The sequence below is a fragment of the Pungitius pungitius genome, chromosome 1, assembly GCF_949316345.1.
Source record: "Pungitius pungitius chromosome 1, fPunPun2.1, whole genome shotgun sequence".
Classification (NCBI taxonomy): domain Eukaryota; kingdom Metazoa; phylum Chordata; class Actinopteri; order Perciformes; family Gasterosteidae; genus Pungitius; species Pungitius pungitius.
In genome coordinates, this window is record NC_084900.1 from 12496238 (window position 1) to 12517488 (window position 21251).

At 41.1% G+C, this 21251-nt stretch overlaps 1 protein-coding gene and 1 long non-coding RNA gene across 2 annotated transcripts; both read left to right on the top strand.

Annotated features, from left to right (window-relative positions):
* Positions 1–1919: 1919 nt before the first annotated feature.
* zcchc4 (zinc finger, CCHC domain containing 4) lies at positions 1920–16227 on the top strand. Its single transcript, XM_037480359.2, has 13 exons — positions 1920–2126; positions 2293–2411; positions 2481–2563; positions 2738–3010; positions 3644–3724; positions 7209–7281; positions 7353–7503; positions 10309–10409; positions 11499–11620; positions 15209–15278; positions 15351–15402; positions 15498–15642; positions 15730–16227. The coding sequence occupies exons 1-13, from the start codon at positions 2045–2047 to the stop codon at positions 15845–15847; spliced, it is 1470 nt and encodes a 489-aa protein (XP_037336256.2). The 5' UTR covers positions 1920–2044; the 3' UTR covers positions 15848–16227.
* An 804-nt stretch (positions 16228–17031) lies between these two features.
* On the top strand, positions 17032–20943 carry LOC134127341 (uncharacterized). Its single transcript, XR_009956061.1, has 2 exons — positions 17032–18960; positions 19078–20943. It is a non-coding gene; the product is annotated as an uncharacterized LOC134127341 (long non-coding RNA).
* The last annotated feature ends 308 nt before the right edge of the window (positions 20944–21251 follow it).

The following is a 21251-nucleotide window of genomic DNA, read 5'->3' on the forward strand; positions in this document are numbered from 1 at the left end:
AGAGACTGATAAGGAGGAACTAGAGGAAGAGGAGTGCTAAGAGGAAAAGATGGATTTTGGGGATCTTCAATAAAAAATTAATAAACAAACAGAAATAACACTCTTATTTCGTTTGCTTTAAGCTGCATGCCTATCTATTGGATCTTTTCTTTTAACCATCCTATTACTTTCGGGGTCAATTTCACCCCATTCGATGTTTAACGTCTCTAAATAGATACCTAACATAATTTCTTTTGCTTCAAATTTTATGACTTTTCCTAATTTAACGGGGACAACTGGTTAAACATTAAATGAGCATGATGATATCTTTTCAATGTCCTGTACACATGTTGTACGCATCAGGGTTCTTCGGGGATAGACACAAAATCTGCACCTGCAAACCCAAGCACTTGCGCCTGCAGTGTATCATCAAATAATCTACAAAGTAACACATTTGAACCAATTTGGGTTTGGTGGGAGGAGCTGTTACTGTTAGGGGCTAATGTGAGACTGACCACCTGACCAGCAGCCTTCTAAAGCGTCCATCTTGGTGCACTGGGTGCTTTATTATTCTGTTCTCTCTCTCTTCACTGAAAATTACTTCTGAGGAAAGATTTTCTGTCAATGAGGTTTTGTCACAGCTCTTGGACTATGAAAGTGACACAGGAGAATGCGTCTGAGACAAAAGATGATGTTGAGGAGGACCCTGATTATGAGGCATCCTCCTCTGATGAGAATAAGACCCTCATTGTTGACCCTCTTGTTGTCTCTCAAGCACCAGTAAACACTCTACCCTCCAAAAATGCAAAGTCATTATGGTCCGTCTCCCCACATGAACAACAGGTGGACTTAGTGCTTCTAATGTCATCAGAATGCTTCCAGGTTCCGACAGATACGCTGTCAGCCATGACATGACATAACATCAGCATATATTATGATAATATATTATAAAAATGATCTCTTTTAAATGGTATGTCAATTTTATTCTGATCTGCATATTTCTCTATAGCCGCGGGTATTTCCCGGATGTTTAAGGGGGTGGGTGTCTCTTTTTTTTAATTGATTGCGCTATTTATGTAGTCAGCAAACTAGCACAAAGTTCCAAATACACAAACTGGGGAAAGAATATCATTTCAATCATTTTCTGGGTGTTTTCAAGGTAACAGGAGGGTTAATTAGAGATTTTTAGTTTGAGACATAACATAAAATAAGATGGCATTTGTTAAATGTAGGATGGTAAAATTGGTGTTGTTCTTTTTTATTGGAATCAATATAGGACATAATTCATTAAAGACTTCATTCATTATTAAGACATGATTCAATAGCTACATGCTTTGTTGTTACTGACACAAATATCATATTTAATGTAATTGAATTATCCACAATTGAAGTATACTTTTAAGTATTACAAAAGAATGACTATAATTTATTGTTGTAAAAATCTGACCTGAATAAAGGACTTAGTATATACCTTTTGACCCCAAAAAACAATGTATATATGATAGGTATAGGTGAGAACAAACCACAGAAGAGTAACGTGTATTTCGCTTTGCAAAGGGGAAGCCCAGCCACACAGCGTATGCAGTGTCGACTTTCGACGAACTTCCCTTTACAACAGCCTTTTATTCGCATCCTTCCCACATACACAACAACAGGGTGGAACATGGGGGCGGGGGCCTCCTCTGTGTTCTAGAGGGGTGCAGAGTTCATATGTAGTGATATTTTGCTAGAAATTCAATCACCTTTTTCTTTCAAAATCCGATGACACAGATTTACTTCCACACAGAAAAGGTATAACATACCCAAAAGAGGGTTGACTAAACGTATTTAGGGCGTCTCCTTTTTTGTGAAGGGATAGGGAACTATAGCCCACACTCCAGTACAGTAGGTGGCGGTAATGTGGCGTTGGACGTCACCTGCTAAAAACCTCAAAAAAGAAAAAGATAAGAATTTGTTCATGACGTCAAATGTGCGCGACTTGTACAGACGGCATGACTTCCATTCGTCAGTCTGAGCGCGTGTGTTAAAAAAGTAAAGTCTCCAGTAGAACTAAGCTTGTTACGACATGGATATTAACGAAGCTGACATCTGTGGGTTAGAAGTGATTGTCGCAGAGGGCGGCAAAGCAGCGCCATGTTGTCCCCACGGTGAGTCTGCCTCATGCGTCAACAGCAGCGGTACGCGGCCACGAGACGAGATCCGAACTGTGCTTTTTGGTCTACAGGGTTCCAAACGTAGATCCGCCATCGACACACTTTGGCTCACATTCAAAGAACCGGTTAACCGAAAAAAATGTCACGTGTGTGTCACTAGGTCCAACTTTGCTTTTCGAGAAAGTTCGCAAAGGAGGTGAGCAAGGCAGACGGTTTTATGCCTGCTCCGCCTGCAGAGACAGAAAAGAATGCAACTTCTTCCAGTGGGAAGATGACAAGGTATGCTCCTTGGAATTCATAACAACCTGTGAAACGTGACCCCCTAATTTAGCTTGGTTTGCTTTGAAGGTGTCCGAGGCCCGGCGTTTGGCCAGAGAAGCAGAGAACCAGTCAAAGAGAGCTACGTTCACCACGCAGGAGGACTGCAGCAGGTAAGAAGCCAGCCACAGTCTTCATTAACGGATAAGCCTGTTTTTGTGTATATATTCATATAAATAGCTTGAATTGACTGTAGGATGACTTATGACACGGTTTAAATGTAATGTTTTATATAACCAAAGTCAGTCGTACATAAACTAGGAAAATGTTCTCCCATTGGCCGTCAGGTTTAGGAAGTTTGCTGCCCTCCCACCGGATGAGAAGAAATTCTGTCAGGATTGTCAGACGTTGCTCCTGCCAGGAGAGCGAGAGGTCCACTCCTCTCACAGAACCACAGCCGTCTCCGCGGCTCAGCTGAGCAGGCCCAGTGTTCTGTTGCGTCCGCTGGACAACAAGAAAAGTAATGCGCAGTACCTGTTCACCGACCGCAGCGCCAACTTTCTGCTGGACACCCTAGCTGGTCTGGGTTTCAGGAAGGTGCTGTGCGTGGGCACACCAAGGTAAGTGCTTTACATTTGCAGATACCAGAACTTTTATTTAAAGCAGACCCAATGAATCATGTTGAAAAATGCAATAAGCAAGTGGCTAAGAGATGTAACCTGGTCCACCTCCCAAAGAGGAAAGCCTCACTGCAGCATTGACATGCATGATACTATCAAACATTACATGTAAAAACGGAAAATCAGTCCCAGATGGTTATCTTTGACAATTGTATAATATGATTTCGAAAGATTGGGTAAGAAATGTCACTATTGGCATTGTGGTTTATCACACTAGTCATAGCCTTTCAGGTACTGTATTAGTTATTATGGCTTTTAACATCCAGGACTAATTTGGAAACAATTCCACGCTACTGCGAGAAGTGATGTTCAGGTCCGACATTTGTAATAGCAGAACCCCTGGCCCATAACAAGTTAGTTTCTAAAACCATGATATGCACGGCTGGCATCTTATTCCACAAATAGTATAATACTAGCATTAGTGTCTGCAACTGTGCAGAGACGATGTGTATAGACCAAATGAAAAGACATGCAATAAAAGTTTTAAAAAGTGCCATAAATTACAAAAATACATAAGATTAGAAATTGATTGTTATTTAACTTTTACTCCATTGTGATTGCTATTTGGGCCAGGCTTCAGGAGCTGATCAAGTTGCGAAACCTTGAGCAGAAACGTGAGCAAATGACGAGTCTGCTGCTGGACATTGACTTCAGGTTGGTTTCCACTTGTTTTTCTATTATTTTGGACTGTACACCTGCTGATGTGATGCTATATTTCTATGGCGGAATACAGTATCATGGAGTGTGGATGTGCATGAGCTCCATGTGATTCGGCCACACCTGGTTCTCCAGTGGTCTAAAGCAGCGCATGCTGGGAAACAGGCTCTGTGAACTGGTGATGAGCCCGGCCAAACACCGGTGTCACACCTGCCGAGAATCTCTGCAGGACAGCCATGGTGTCTGCATTGTAGAACAGCAGCTGGCCCTTGTCGTAACTTGCCCACACTCCCATCTTTCGTAGTGGCATCTGCCCGGCGCCCCTCTATGGAGCCAAATCCAGGTCAATACCCCTGCACGCTACGTGCCTGTCGTTGTGCCAGGCTGTCAGACGACCATTGCGAAGCTCCATGCACGAGTTTCTGTTTAGGCCCAGCTTAGTGCCCATGTCCCGGCCCCTCCTTTGCTACTGTAGGCGACGCCCACAGCCCAGGCGGAGCAGCAGCGCACGTCCACCTCCCAGTAACGCTGAGTAGTTGTGACAGGAGACGAGCCCAGAGCACAGCACACCTTGTTAAACTTGAGGGGATGCTTCCCAACTGAACTGGGAGAGCTGGAAAAGAACATGCCCCGCCCCTCGGAGGTCACCAAGATCTGGCTATTGCAAGTCTGCCTTTCAATTCCCATGGGGGACCAATCTGAAAAAAACAGAATTCTGATACATTGATCATCGGTCATCAGCATATCTGGTAAAAAATGTTGCTCATCGAGAGTTTCATAGTAGTATTTAATAGATCCATTAGCTGCTAGGCAGTTTACTGATGAATTTATTGTATAACCTGACTCTACTAATCCAGACATTATTCGCTATAACACCCTTCAGCCTTCATTGAGTTAGCTTGTGGTAAATTGATGGCGTTGGTACCTAACAGGAGAGCCTTCTTCTGCAGCTGAGCTTTCAGCTGTTTGGAGATGGAGGATAATGTTTTTAGAAGCCTTTTAAAACGCTCTTCATTCAGTTGGATTTCCTTCTCAAAGGCATATGGCTTCCTACAACTGCAAGACATAACCCATAAATTACAAGTCAAAGAGGTCTGCAGCGGAGCTGTACGGAATTTAGTCTCATGGTGCAGTGTCTTACCTCAGATTGTCAGACTTCCTCTGTGAAACACAGCAGGATAATACTTGAGTGACAAGTGGGTTTTAACTAGGGTTGGGTATCGTTTGAATTTGAACGATTCCGATTCCTTGTTTCGATTCCGGTTCCCAGCGATTCTCGATTCCGATTCTTTTAGAAAGCAGAGTCAAAAAAGTTTAAGATATTTTAAATGAGCTAGCTAACCAAGGGTCTTTCTGAAGGAAATAGTCTGACCTTCTCCATCAATGTTAATTCTATGAACTTTTTATTAACTTTACTATGAATTTCTAACAGCAACTACAATATTAATATCAAACTATGGACTTGAATATTGTATAAACATTATAAATTATGAATATATTTTAACAGGGGTACACTCTCCTCAAGAGAGCTTTATTTTTGAAACCCTTGGAGCCAGAGGAAGAGGCAGCGCGTCAAACACGGGGCACACATTTACTTCCACTCCATGACCTCGGAGGTGCTTAATCATATTTGACGTGCACCCTCTTATGCATGAAACAATTTTGCTGCAAATGTTGCATTTTGCAGAGTTTTCGGTTTGTTTCGAAAAGTGTAACCACACTTTGGACCGCCGACGCACGCTGTCCATGTTCCATCGCGCTGTTATGCCAACACTTCCGGTGGACGCTTCTTCGTTGGTGTTCAGCGAGGTTAGTTGTAGAGCAGTTTCTAGTGAAGAAGTAGTCAAGGTGATTGCCAGCTTTGTGAGTCGGAGGAGAGGTGTTGAGTGATGGTGCAAAGGAAGAAAGTAGGAGTAAGTGGTCAGATGACTTCTCTGTCGGGATGTTGAAGTCTCGGAGGATGAGTTGAGGGCCTTTTTCAGGGGAGTTGGACAGGAGGATGTCCAGTTCTTCGAGGAAGTGACCCAAGGAGCCTGGCGAATGGTAGAGGACAACAATGTTTAATTGTACCGTGTGAGTGACTGTCATAGCAATAGGGGTGACGTATGCCGGCCGATTGTTTGTGGTCGTTGCCATGGTAAATCGTTGTATCATGGCTCCATTCATGCTGCCTTTATACTGTGGTGGTGCACGTGCTCAACTCTGAGTCAACCTACTCGGAGTTGATGGAACCAACTCTAAACAGCTGTTCTGAAACTCAAAAGTTTCCCATCTTTAAGTAAATCAACTCAGAGTTTAGGGTTTGACTCAGTTTGTTTAACCTCCTACTTGAAACAGACCCCTGGATATTAGGGAGGTGGCGGTTGTGTGATTTGGCTATTAAAGGAGAGACAGAGGAGGATATAGATAGACATGACGTACTGAAATGTACATCAAAATGCAACAAGATCAGTCCTTTTTACATATTAAACTCTGTTCTGCGCAGATTTAAGACTAAGCTGTTGGCGACGTTTATGTTGTGGGTACAAGTTTACCTGGGAGGGGTGTCCAGCATTGGCTATCTTCTTTTGTAGTTTTGGAGAATTTGGGAAAGGCTGAATGCCGTCGCTGCTGGAGTCCAGCGGGGTGAAGCTCAGTCTGTCTTGCAGTACTTGGTCGCAGCCTGCAGAGGGTGCAGTATGCCGCGCATTTTGTGCCGACTGACCCTTACCACCAGATGAAGGCTCTTCTGTGGACTGAATTAAAGCCCCGTTTATTAAACTTCTACCAGAATATTTTCATATTTTCCATTTCCTGTCTCTCTGTGCTTTAGGTATAGCAGTGTTTTGAGTCCATGCCCAGCTTTCTTTTATAACCCTGTGCAGGATATCTTTATCTGCAGATGAATCAAAGCACAACTACTGAAAAACAAAGTCAACCCAACAGCTTCCTGTATGTTAAGCATTCAGCATATACAACGTAATACCACATTTGTTGCAATGGGAGTGTTCTCTGGTTACCATAGGGTTGCATTGGGGGTTGCATTTCTTTTTTGCAAGCGCTCTTTTGCACGTCTTTGTCATTACCTAGCAAATTGATAACGTGGTAAACTGAAACATGTTCATTTTAATACCAAGTTTATTTGTACAAATATACGTCGGTCGATCCTTTCGCATGTTTTGTCATAAAAATACAATTCTATTACCCCGACATCTCCAGTAATTCCCATGGAAAGTTTCCAAAGAGAATATTCCCGCAGTTTTGCTACCCTACCAGATAATCAACTTTTGGATCTCTGCATGGTGTATCAGCTAGATTTATAATGCATATTCAGAAACAGTCATATTAGTCTTTTAGACAAAATGCCTGTTAACTGGATTCACAATTCCGGATCCACAGTTTTTGCTTTACGTACAGGAGATAAGGTCAAATGTGCTGTTTTCTTCCTGAATGTTGCATTTTTTACTGCTGAATAAGACAAACATTTTTCCTACTGTTTCAGATACAGTCAGTTCTACAGCAAGAATGAATTCTGTCACTACAACATGTTCAACCATCATTTCTTTGATGGAGAGGTAAGGTTGAACATCTATGTTGCATAGGTTTGCTTTTTATTTCAGTGTCATACAGCCTTTTGTGTTGGCAGGTATCCGCTGCAGTGCTGCAGGCCTTCCTCACAGAGAGCAAGGGCCACAAAGTGGTGATGGTGGCCGACCCTCCGTTCGGTGGCCTGGTGACCCCTTTGGCAAACAGCTTCTCTCTGATCTCCCAGGAATGGAGGAAGCTCCAAAGTTCTGGTGAGTTCATATTTTACTCTTTCTGGTATTCATCCGTTGTGGCTCTACAAGAGCAAAGTATTTTCAAGTAAGGCAACATGAATCAGTGAAACATGGAGGACATTGAAGTGTGGGTACTACACCAAATACAGCAGTTGAAAAACAATACTTTTTGGAGTCTCTATTATTTAATGCAGTTAATTTTTTCTCTGGCAAGCAGTGTGTGATATGTCATCATTGTAAAAATATGCTTTTTTATATTTTTCTATATGGTAATGGTTATAAAAGCAGTACGGGACAGACATTAGCAACATTAGAATTTGTACTCCGGTCTATTCCCTCTTCCCTAGTTTGGTAACCATCAACTCCTAAGACTGGTATGAGTGTTTTTAGCTTCTAGAATCACCACTGTGTTACTTAAATGGTCTCGAACTGTGTGCTGTTAAAGGACAATGGCATTATCTTCTTCTGAGTTGAGTGAACTAAAAGCAAAACTCCAAAAATAAACTGAAAGAGGCTGAAAAGCTTTATGGAGAGTTTCTGTGGGTTCATTACATTAAGCTATCCATATGAATATAAAGGTGTCCGGCTTTCACCTCTCAACTAGGGATCGCTTGTGTTTTTTCCAATACCAGTTGCTGAACCAGTACTTTTAAAACAATACCCGCGCCTAAACGGTGCCTGACCCGATAGCGCTTTTTAACACCGAACACAGTGCAACACAGAAGATCTGCATTAGGCACAAGAGCATATTAAACAATCTCCTGTCATTCACTTGAGGAAATTAAGTCACTGTCTGCAGCTTAATTCAGCTTAATGATGAAAAATACAGAACATTACCAAAATACCAAAATTATGACTTTGATACGGTACCTGCCAAAATATTACAACACTCGATACTTTCGATACGATACCACAAATAAGATACTGGAACATTTATCTATGATAAGTAAGTGAGTAATAAATAAAACATCTGTAAGGTTCCCTTTTTACCAGCTTGTTCCTGCCCAGCTTTTTGAACACTTAACAAAGTCATTCATATTACCATTAGCCCACAGCAAGATATTAATGAAAACAACATGGTAAAATCATAGCATTGATACATGGCTATATAGGCCTATTGTCCGTATTTGACTATGACTACATAGTTATTTCCATAAGTATGAATTACATCATTTTACAGATGTGTTTGAGGTGGAAAAAACACTAAAGCTATGTGGGTTGGGTACATTAAAGATGGACACCATAATTAAAGGGCAATTTCTCCCCTTGAAAAACGACAATGAAAATGGCATCTAGTGTGTATTTTGTACAAGTTTGTGTGCATTCTGACCTCATGATCGCATAGGCCCACATGAGTGAAATTGTAGGTTATTTTGCATGTGTATATTTCTGATGGACTATTCCGTAGCTTATTTGCTGTTTTGCTTTGCATTGCTTGATGCACTCAGTGCACTCTGTTTGCTGCTTTTTTAATGAAGTACCGGTACTAAAAAATATATAAAACCGTAACGTTTTCAACGTAAGGGTACCGCGGTACCTTTCTAGTACCGGTACGCCGTGCAACATTAGTAGGCGTTAGAGATGCAAGTTCTGTGTCTGCTGGTGAGTGTGTGCTCATCTGTCTATGCGCACGTGTCCATTGGGGCGAAAGATGCCGTGTGCAGCAACAACACTTCCAGGCTTTAATAGCGGCAGGGAAACACTGACTTGCGTTTCGGTCCAGTAGTTACAGGTCCTATAGGAACTGGTTCTCGGTACCTTAACTGTAACTAGGAAAAAGTATTGGTTCAGAGACCATTTAGGCACGGGTACCGTTTTTAGCAACGATATAGGGGGGAAAAAACCGCACTACCGATCCCTACTCGTAACCACTGCACTAGGGCTGCAACAACGAATCGATGAAATCGATTAAAATCGATTATTAAAAGCGTTGGCAACGAATTTCATTATCGATTCGTTGTGTCGCGCGACTATTTGAGTTTTAAAAGAAAGTTGCGCGCGCCGCGCAGAGCTGGGGAAAAAAAAGTTGAGCGCTCGCGCAGCAGAACATCGGAGAGACCCGTACTACTGTTCTGAAACATGCGGAGGAAGAGAAGCCAATGCGACCTAAATATTTCACACTGAAATGGGGGGTGCGGGTTCTAGCGGGCAACGGGGGGGGGGGGGGGTGCTGCGGTTTTCTTTGCAGCGCCAGTAGTTTTACGTTCTAATCGCCGCGCTCGACTTCAAGGTGTAACCTTTATTATTGTTCGGTCTGAAACAGCGCGCCCAGTGACGGGTGGTGCAGCAATATTGATGTCCGGGTGGAAATCAGGAGAAAGGTCGGTCCGGGATATTTTCGGGAGGGGCTTTGAAATTCGGGAGGGTTGACATTTCTGATTGTAAGATATGCAAAAGCGACATGGCCTGGCACGGGAGCACCACGGCAATGATTCATGATTTTGTGCCTAATATATTTAATTTGGCGGCTGTAAAGTATACATCATGCGATGTGTGTATGTTTTTTGTGTTAGTCCATTTTATTTGCTTACTTAGGGATGTTCAAGGAGCAATCTGTTAGTGCAAAACATATTTAGAAAGTGCACAGTCAGTTCTATTTTTCAATAAAGGGTTGGAAATTAATGTTTTTACATTTTTTATTTTTTTATCCGATTCATCGATTAATCGAACAAATAATCGACAGATTAATCGATTTATTAAAATAATCGTTAGTTGCAGCTCTACACTGCACACATTCAAATATTTCGCAGATTCTGCTGCATCTTGTGTTTTTGATGACTGCTAGTGTAAAATGTTTGAAGCTCCAGGAGTTGTTGTGTGCAGACTGCAGTAACATCGACATTCCCATGATGTGGATCTTCCCATACTTCTTTGAGCCTCGCATCCTACAGAGTCTCCCCTCATGCACCATGCTGGACTACCAGGTAAACTGCCAATGCTTTGCTTTCAAGTAGTACCCTACCTGTGAGGTGGCTTTTCTCACTCAAGAATAACTGATGCACAAACGCACTTTTTACCTATACGAACGGCAACAAAAACGTGACCGGACTCGTCAAACTCCCTGTGAACAATGTTGTGGTGACGCACAATCTTTTCTCTGATATGTGTTGAAATCAGGAGCTAAGAAGTTGTCTTTTAGCAGCCTGTTAACGACGGCGTGTTGAAGATATTTTTAATTCAAATTGTTTCGGTCGGCTGACTGGAGGTAAGGGGGGTAGTCGTTCATCGGGGCGGTGCACAGCGAAAAAACTTCAGGACCATAAATAACGATAGGGGAAACACTGACTTAGATAAATAGAAATTGACAGGGATGCAAACAACCTGTTTTTCGTCAGTTTGGGTGACTTGTGTAAATCACGCAGTGGATAATTGTAAACGTTAAACTTTCTTAGGGGAAACGATGTGTGCACTTTGGAATTCATTGTTAATACTACATTTTCTTCTATACAGAGATTTCACAAATTGTTTATTAATGAAAGTTGTTTAAAGTAATGGATTTATATTGGTCAAAATGTGTATGATTTAATAATAAACAATATCATTTCAAGAATAAAGGGTACTCTGCTCCAATTACGTCAGTGCTCGGGTCCTAATTATCATAAATAAATCAAACATTATTATGAACTTGAATAAATCCAAATGTTTTCACATTGGCATGAAATGGTTACTGCAGGGTGAGTTACGACCTGAACTTCCTCTAGCTTGCTCCAAGCATATTTTTGTTAATTTTTTTCCCTGGTATCTAATTCCCTCATTATCAAAAAGAATACTTTGACATTTCTGGTATTGTGCAACCCGCACGGTCAAGTTTGAGATTGGCAGATTTTTCCCATGGAACAACTGGTGATCATTGTGTATCAGCATGTCAGGCACACCCAGCAGTTTAACTTCAACATCTAGAACCTCATGAGAAGCATGTCATTTATGTTCTTGATGACTTAAATTGGCTTCCTCTGTATCCACCATTTTCTAACTACACCAAAAGATGAAGTCAGTATTTGGTTGCTTTCCAGGTCGACTATGACAACCATCCTCTGTATAAACACGGGAAGACGGGAAGGAAGCAGTCTCCTGTCAGAGTGTTCACCAATATCTCCCCCAGAGACATCGTCCTGCCCAAAGATGAGGGATACAGGTACCAGCACACTGATGCTCTGAGTAATGAGTACTTGCATGTCTACGCCTGGGGAATTTATAATCTTTCTGAAGCCTTCACTATATTTATTGGCCAAATTAAATCTGTTATTTCAGTGTGTCTTTGGGAGATGGATGGATACTATGCAGGTCAAGTTGGTGTCAAGTTGTCAGTTTTCTTAATGATGAACTTTTCCCCAACTTGAAAATGGGACTGAATTTTTATCTACATGGAGATTTTAGACACTGGTTTCCACTCAATTTTCTGAAACCAAATAACTGAGTCCAAGGCAGTAGAGCAGTTTTCACTTCTTTCCTTTTTATTTTCAGGTTTAGCATGCATTTAAACAGCAATTATCCCATCAGGCAATTAGGTAAAAACATTTTACCTTTGCTGTTCAAACATTTGAACAGCAAAATGTGTTATAACGGGAAAAGTTTGGGACTGTTCCTGAAGCATAGTTTGTTCGGCTAAGACAAAATGTCTCGTGGGAAAGGGAACACAAATAAAGTGGAAAAAGGACAGTGATCAAAGTGTATCAATGGCACAAGTGCAAGAACTCCTTGAACAACAAAAAGCTTTTTACAAAGAACTTTTACAGCAGCAAGAAAGCAATTTCAAAGCATAGATTTTCTGAATCGTAACAAACACCGATAGAGAAATTCATTGATGCAATGTACAGCAGAAGCTTATATCCTATTATTACTAAACCTAGTCGAATTACATCTCACTCTGCAACACTTATAGATCATATTTTTACTAATAACCTAATGGATAATATAGAAAGTGGATTATTATTAAATGATATTAGTGACCATCTGCCGGTGTTTGCAATCTACAGCGGTGCACTTAGGTTGACTGAAAGGAATGAAATGAGATTAAGAACGTTTGACACTCTAAACAAGTTCAGAAATGAATTAAGTGCACAAAACCGGAGAAAGGTTTGAGGCAGAGGAGGTTGATTATGCTTATTTGCAAACTTTTCTGATGTTATATGACAGATGCTGTCCAATTCAGCAAAGCAGAAATCGAGCTAATCGCTCAGATAAACCCTGCGTTACAAAGGGTCTGTTGAATGCTTGTAAAAAGAACGTCTTATATAAAGAATTTATCAAGAATAGAAATAAGGAGAAAGAAATCAAATATAAAGGATATGAAAATAAATTAACTGATATTATGCGAAATTGTAAAAGATTATTATTGTAAACTACTAGATAAAAATAATATAAAGGAAACCAGGAAGATCTTAAATTCAATTATAAGAAATAAATGGACCAGCTCTGGATTGCCAGAAGAATTTCAGGATAATAAGATTTTTAATGACAAAAAGGAGATGGTAGAAGGCTTCAATAAATTCTTTGTAAATGTGGGCCCTAAATTAGCAGAGCAGATAAAGCTTCCGCAAGGGGGGTGTGTAGCACATTATTTGGGCAAGAGGAACCCAGATACTATTTTTCTGAAGGACACAGACAAAAATGAAATTATTGCTATAGTTAATAAGTTTAAAAATAAAACATCCAGAGAATGAAATGGTATTGATATGACAATAGTAAAATAAGTTATTATTAATATAGCAGATCCCTTAGCACATGTAATGTTTCAATTCAAACAGGCTCCTTTCCAACCAAAATGAAAACTGCTAAGGTAATTCTGATGGTGAAAAAAACCTTTACAATAACTACAGACCAGTCTCCCTGCTCTCCCAATTTTCCAAAATTTTGGAAAAAATATTTGCTACTAGGATGGACAGTTTCATAAATAAACATGAATTACTCATAGTCAATATGGTTTTAGGACAGACCGATCAACATCATTGGCACAAAGAAAGATCTGTTTGTACAGATAGGGGATAACAGGTCCACCTTAAGGAATATTACCTGTGGTGTGCCGCAAGGATCAATACTGGGTCCAAAACTATTTATTATTTACATAAATGACATAAGTAATGCTTCCATGATCCTGAAATATGTTATTTTTGCAGATGACACAAATGTATTCTGTGAAGGAGGGAACCTCAAACAGTTGTTGGAGGCGGTCTCGACTGAGTTAACCAAGTTGAAATTGTGGTTTGATATAAATAGATTATCACTCAATGTAAATGTAAGAAAACCAAATTTATGGTCTGTGGCAAAAGTAACACACAAGCAAACACACACATTGAACTAAAGATCGATGATATAAAAATCGAAAGGGTGTTTGAATACTCCTTTCTAGGTGTAATGATAGACCACAAGCTCAGCTGGAGGCCACAGGTCACTCGTGTACACTCAAAATTGGCACGATGTGTAGGGATACTAGTCAAAGTCAGACATATATTGAATATACAATCACTGCATACACTGTACTGTACACTGTTTCCCCCCTATTTGAGTTACTGTGTGGAAGTGTGGGGTAATACCTACAAAGGCACCTTACAGGCAATATGCACCATTAAAAAAAAAAAAGCAATAAGGATAGATAATAATGTGGGGTACTATGAACACAGTATTTCTGATATTAAAAATATTAAAGTTTATGTATTTAAAAGATTTTAAAACGTTAGATTGTATTTAAAGAAAGAAACAGTATTTCAGGAAACATTCAAAGATGGTTTAGCGTCAGACTAGGAGACTATAATTTAAGAGGGAGACTGAAACTGATATCGTAGGTACACTCAACACTCAAAAGCAGGTGCATATCGGTCTGTGGGGTGAAGTTGTGGAACAACTTACCAGATAAGATCAAAGATTGTAAACATATTGCACAGTTTAAAAAACATCTTAAATTATACACATTAGCCAAATATGAGATGTGTGGAAATGAGAGGTAGTTTACTATCTTAAATTGTACTTATTTAAGTGTGTGTGTGTGTGTGCGCGCACTTAAAGGTGGATGTAGTGGATAACAGACGGCGGGCGCTGCTGGAAATGTGCACGATCTCATGCGCCTGAGTCGCCCAACCACAAGAAACCCTGATACTCGTGCTATTGAGCTTTCCCTGCATTTGTAGATACTCGATAAAACAGTCTGTTGTCTCTCCGCTCTTCTACTTAATCCGGAGTCCACTGCAGACCGAACGTGCATGACTCCTCCCACCTGGTTTTCCCCCTGGTGATTGGCTGACTGTTAGTTGAGAAAGCGCTTGATATGATGTGTAGCAGAGCACGCATTTTAAATGTCACCTTTGCTGACGATCATGCTAATTTAATCTTGGCAGCCAAAATCGTGATCGCGATGACAATTTGATTGTTTGTGCAGGCCTATCACTATGTTCATACCAGGGTCTATAATCACGAGTTAAAAATGTATTGTATTACATCTGATGTATTATCTTTTGTCCTTTGTAGGCAAGAGGCTTTTCTTTCTGCTTTTGTCAAAGATCAACCAATTAGAATTTGATGGTCACGTGACCTAACGGAAATTTAGCATGAAGAGCCATCTGCTGAAGTGACTAATCAAGAATAAGTGTTCTTTAGTTTAAACAGCTGGTAACGGTTGTTCTAACACCAGACAACTACAACAACTTTATGGGTTTCTGGTTTCTGGACAAAATGGCCAATCTGACGTATCAGGAACACGTCTCAGGTCTTTGTTCTTTCTCCTTTTTAGGTTCTGCTCTGTGTGTCAGAGATTCGTCATTACCAAGCACTGTGCTAAATGCAACATCTGTCCATCCAAGGTATAAAACATAACTGCATACATTTGTCCCTAATGAATCCAAAAGTCACAATATGTGCTTCTCTGTCTGCAGGACGGCCGAGAATGGAAGCACTGCTCTACGTGTGAGAAATGTGTGAAACCATGTGCGTAAATATCAACACCTAATGAAGACTAGCTTGAGTGGTGAGACTCATTTCCATTGTCTATTAATGTGCATTTTTGTTGTTGTCCCTCCCAGCCTGGAGACACTGCCAGCACTGCGGTCACTGTGCCCTCCCCGACCACCCATGTGGAGACAGTCCAGCGGATAAGGGCTGCTTCAACTGTGGCAGCCTGGAGCACAAGCGCAAAGCGTGCCTTCTCAAAGACACCCACAGGATCAAGTGAGTTCAGTGTTCTGTGTGTCAATAGCATTAAATATTTACACGTCTAAACGTGTTCTTCTACGTCGGTCTGTTTTGTCTCTCCAGCCGTCAGTCCAATGCCAAGAGTGGAGGCAAACATGTATCCCGGGCCTTGTCGAAGCCAAAAACGAAGAAGTCTGGAGCAGCTCGCAGGCACAAGAAGCTGGCAGTTCTGTCCAAGTGACCTCAGCACGCATGCAGCCGCGTTCATTATATATGAACTCAAATAGTCTTCTTTACACTGTTAGCTGATTAATAAACATAAAAGGAGAATTTCTTTGTTTTTCATTGCAATGCATACACACCCAAAGTACACTCACCGGCCACTTTATTAGGTACACCTGTCCAACTGCTCGTTAACACTTAATTTCTAAGCAGCCAATCACATGGCGGCAACTCAGTGCATTTAGGCATGTAGACATTGTCAAGACAATCTCCTGCAGTTCAAACCGAGCATCAGTATGGGGAAGAAAGGTGATTTGAGTGACTTTGAACGTGGCATGATTGTTGGTGCCAGAAGGGCTGGTCTGAGTATTTCAGAAACTGCTAATCTACTGGGATTTTCACGCATAACCATCTCTAGGGTTTACAGAGAATGGTCCGAAAAAGAAAAAACATCCAGTGAGCGGCAGTTCTGTGGGCGGAAATGCCTTGTTGATGCCAGAGGTCAGAGGAGAATGGCCAGACTGGTTCGAGCTGATAGAAGGGCAACAGTGACTCAAATAACCACCCGTTACAACCAAGGTGGGCATAAGAGCATCTCTGAACGCACAGTACGTCCAACTTTGAGGCAGATGGGCTACAGCAGCAGAAGACCACACCGGGTGCCACTCCTTTCAGCTAAGAACAGGAAACTGAGGCTACAATTTGCACAAGCTCATCGAAATTGGACAATAGAAGATTGGAAAAACGTTGCCTGGTCTGATGAGTCTCGATTTCTGCTGCGACATTCGGATGGTAGGGTCAGAATTTGGCGTCTACAACATGAAAGCATGGATCCATCCTGCCTTGTATCAACGGTTCAGGCTGGTGGTGGTGGTGTCATGGTGTGGGGAATATTTTCTTGGCACTCTTTGGGCCCCTTGGTACCAATTGAGCATCGTTGCAACGCCACAGCCTACCTGAGTATTGTTGCTGACCATGTCCATCCCTTTATGACCACAATGTACCCAACTTCTGATGGCTACTTTCAGCAGGATAATGCGCCATGTCATAAAGCTGGAATCATCTCAGACTGGTTTCTTGAACATGACAATGAGTTCGCTGTACTCAAATGGCCTCCACAATCACCAGATCTCAATCCAATAGAGCATCTTTGGGATGTGGTGGAACGGGAGATTCGCATCATGGATGTGCAGCCGACAAATCTGCGGCAACTGTGTGATGCCATCATGTCAATATGGACCAAACTCCCTGAGGAATGCTTCCAGCACCTTGTTGAATCTATGCCACGAAGAATTGAGGCAGTTCTGAAGGCAAAAGGGGGTCCAACCCGTTACTAGCATGGGGTACCTAATAAAGTGGCCGGTGAGTGTATATGGCTAAACCTCGGGGTCAGTCACTATGGTAACTGAGCCTGTGGACCTAACTCAACTCAAGGTTTATTTTCTTAAATAAACCTTGAGTTTCTTTCATAGTCTCCTCCCTCTGACACTAGCCCAGCCAATGACACAGCGCTCTTTCATTTCCTCATTCATTTAATTACTCCGTATCGGGCGTATTATAGGGCTGTTTCCACATATGAACAAAATAAGATCTGTTACGTTACATGGGTGTGTATTTCAAGCCTGTGTGTAGTGCATTCTAAGAGTGTAAAATGTCATTTTCCCACTGGGAATTAGTAGAACGTATGGATTATTATTAGTGTGTAACTAACACTAATGACACTATATTGGAACCGAGCAGCAATTGTTTCCCACGCCGTTTCTCTTGTCATTTGCTGTAGTAGCAGGGTTTGCTTTTGTTTGTCATTATGGGTTCATACTCCCCGTACGCAAGCAGAGTTTGTTGAACCTCCTACTTGAAACGGACCCCAGGTGTTGTAGTACAACAAACGTGTTCATTTACACAACATAAGACAAGTCCTGTAGATGGGAGACCTTAGTTGTTTGACTGCCCTCTTGGGCAGGTGTGTACTGACTTCTATTAAACATGCGTTTGAATGTGATCAGTTAATTCCGAGAACAACCACTTCCCGAAATGTTCCCTCTAAAAGATCTACCACTATGCAAATTAGTGATGGCGTCATTTAGCGGCGCTTACCCCCACCCCGTTGTTACTTTATTCACACAAACCACACACAAGCTGTTGTGTTGTGGTGATTTTGTTGTAGGTTATTCATTGTTGTTATAAAGTTAAAACCATGACTCAATCTCAACACACGTAAGACAACTAACTCCCGACTTGTAAAAATGCAAACTGTTGCCTGCCTAACAGCAACTTCAGTTATGTGAGAATTTTCGTACGGTAAGCATATAAATCATAATAATAAGCAAAAGAGGGAAAACGGTAGATGAAATCTACTTACTGGGAAAGTAGTAGGCTCTTGCATTTAATATTATTTTATGTGTTGGTTTTATTGCTGTATCTATTGTTATTATTATGTAATTATAGTGTCTACGTAGCCTAAAATGTATTCTTATTTAGCCTATACTGTGCCTTGAAAGTAAGCAAATTAAATTAATGTTCCTCTGGAAATTTACCCTAATTTCAAACCCTTATTCACTATGAGCTGTGTCTAATTCTAAATATCTTTCTACAACTAGAAAATGCATTTTCTGCTGAAAATCATGAGAAGTCCAGGACTACAGATCAATAAATATTTTATTAAACAATCAACATATAAAACAAATAATCCTAATTTTAGAAAAGGAAACTTAATAAGTTCCTACTTGGATGTGTAGAGGTCTGCTGCTGCTGCTGTTGTACTTGTTTTGAATGTGCAGTAAACTTATTCGGTGCCTGGTGGATGACTGGGAGTTTGAAATGGGAGCACTACTTGTTCATAATGTGACACACATAGCTTCCACATTCCCTGTCGCTCCCTCCAGGAAATACACAAAACCAAGATCTGTTACTGATGGATTTATTCCACTTATGGACATCTCTCTCCACACCATCTTCATACACCTTCGTACACCTTTATCCACTTGTCCACATTGGCTTCCACCGTCGAGCTAAAACACATGTCGACAGGCTTCAAGCTAACATTGCCCACTCAGAATGCCAGGAACCTCGGTGTGACACTGGACTCCCAACTCTCCCTGACTGCCAACATCACAGCGACAACACCATCCTGTAGGTACACCCTCTACAACATCAGGAGAATATGACCCCTTCTCACTCAGAAGGCAGCGCAGGTACTGATCCAGGCTCTTATCTCCCGCCTTGACTACTGTAACTCTCTCCTGGCAGGTCTCTCTGCTACCGCCATACGACCACTGCAGCTCATCCAGAATGCAGCAGCACGACTGATCTTCAACCTTCCTTCTGCCACACCACACCACTTCTCCGTTCTCTTCACTGGTTACCAGTGGCTGCCCGCATCCAGTTCAAAACATTGGTTCTCACATACCATGCTGTAAATGGATCGGGTCCACTCTACATCCATGACATGGTGAAACCCTACATCCCAACCCGCACACTCTGATCTGCATCTGCCAAGCTGCTTGTTCCTCCCTCTGAGAGAAAAACACTCAGCGAGATCGTGACTCTTTGCTGTCCTGGCTCCCAGATGGTGGAATGAGTTCTCTGATGACATCAGGACTGCAGAGAGCCTCTACATCTTCCACCGAAAACTCAAGACACACCTCTTTAGACTCTACCTTGACTAAAACACTAACAAATCGTAGCACTTAAATTGTACTTATAATGGCACTTTTCTATAACATGTTTTGAAACTGCTTATTTGATGAAAATTGTACTTTGTTACTTGTTCTTCTGAGTTTGTATCTCTATGTGGAAATGCACTTATTGTAAGTGGCTTTGGATAAGAGTCAGCTAAATGACATGTAATGTAACATCATGCGAATGTACTGAACAAATATGTATGTACGACAAAACCTTAAACGGAACATACCTCACTGGCTGCAGACGACCAAGAGGGAAATGAAAACAATTTTATTCAAAAACTACTTTATGAGCACTATGTCTTAAATTATTGATTTATAACATTTCATGCCGCTTCACATGCTTCTTAATGACACCAAAATATGTCCCCGTGAAACTAATTAAGTAAACATAGTTCCTCAAGGGTTCAAGGGTGTTTATTTGTCATTACAATAACAAGTTATGCAATGAAATGCTTAGATCCCGCCCTCCCCAATATTGCAATACAATAATAAAAAAATGTAAACCCTATCTACGAAATATACATAATATAAAATATTAACACAATACACTAGTAAAAATAAAAAATAGATAGGTGACTGGGATCAGAAGTGATCTGCTTGGTTCTACCCTTGCACCTGAGGGTGTGGAGATCCTGCATGGATGGCCACCTGTGATGCGCTTCGCTCTTTTTATAACCCTCTGTAATGCCTTACGGTCGAGGGAGGTACATCTGCCGCACCATGCGGTGACACATGCAGTCAGGATACTCTCTATAGTGCACCTGTAGAAATTGGACAGTATCCTTGCGTTCATGCCAAATCTCCTATAGATTATTAGTAATGGTAGAAGCGGTATCAGTTGTAGAAGTACTAGTTTTACTAGTATTTGAAAGAGCAATACGTATTTTAACGAAACTGATTTATCCTGAGCTTCATGGTTAAATTACAGATAATCATTGCAGCTTTTATTTTGAAATGATGGTATTGATTGAGAGACAGAATATTTGTTATTCAAACTAAGAAGTTATTAAATGATGTGCCTCATCAAACATTACAGTAAGAATTCCCTCCATGGGGGGTTTGTTTTGAAATGATGGGATTGGGTGGGAAAGTGGAAAGAGGGAGGGAGGAAGGGAGATGTCTCTGTTGACAGAAAGCATAGCTGTGTCATGTGACTCCACTAATAAGCTGTTATGGTTCAGCTGGCTGAGACCAACTGACAAACTGACAGTGGAGTATCCATGGCAACGGAAGGGCTGCTGAAAGGGCAGAGAGAGACAGCGATTACACACAGAATCCACACCTCAAACAAATGTCCCCTGAAGCATAACTTTATCCAAAAAATAATTTCATTTTGAGTGACCCAACCGCATCAGTGTAGTTCACATGTCTCTCTGTGTTTTAAAACTGCTCAACTAGCAGTTTACAAAACATGTACCTTCTTTTTTTTTGTTAAGAAATATGTTGCACTCAAAAAAAAAAGTTTCATTTGGATTTGTATTGGAGCCTGTGGGGCTTTGAGACAGACTTTGTCTCACTTTGTCCCCACTGAGGAAAAGTTAAAATGGGTTGCAGCAATACTGATTTTTTTTTGTGTGCTTAAAGTCTTAGTTTATTCACTCAACTGTTATTAAAATTTAAAAAATGAAACCTTTCTTTGTTTCTTATTTCTTGCTTTACCAAAACATACTGAACTGTGACTTCAGGTATACGTCACTAAAAATTAATTTAGAAAGAAAACATGGTTTACCAGGCAAT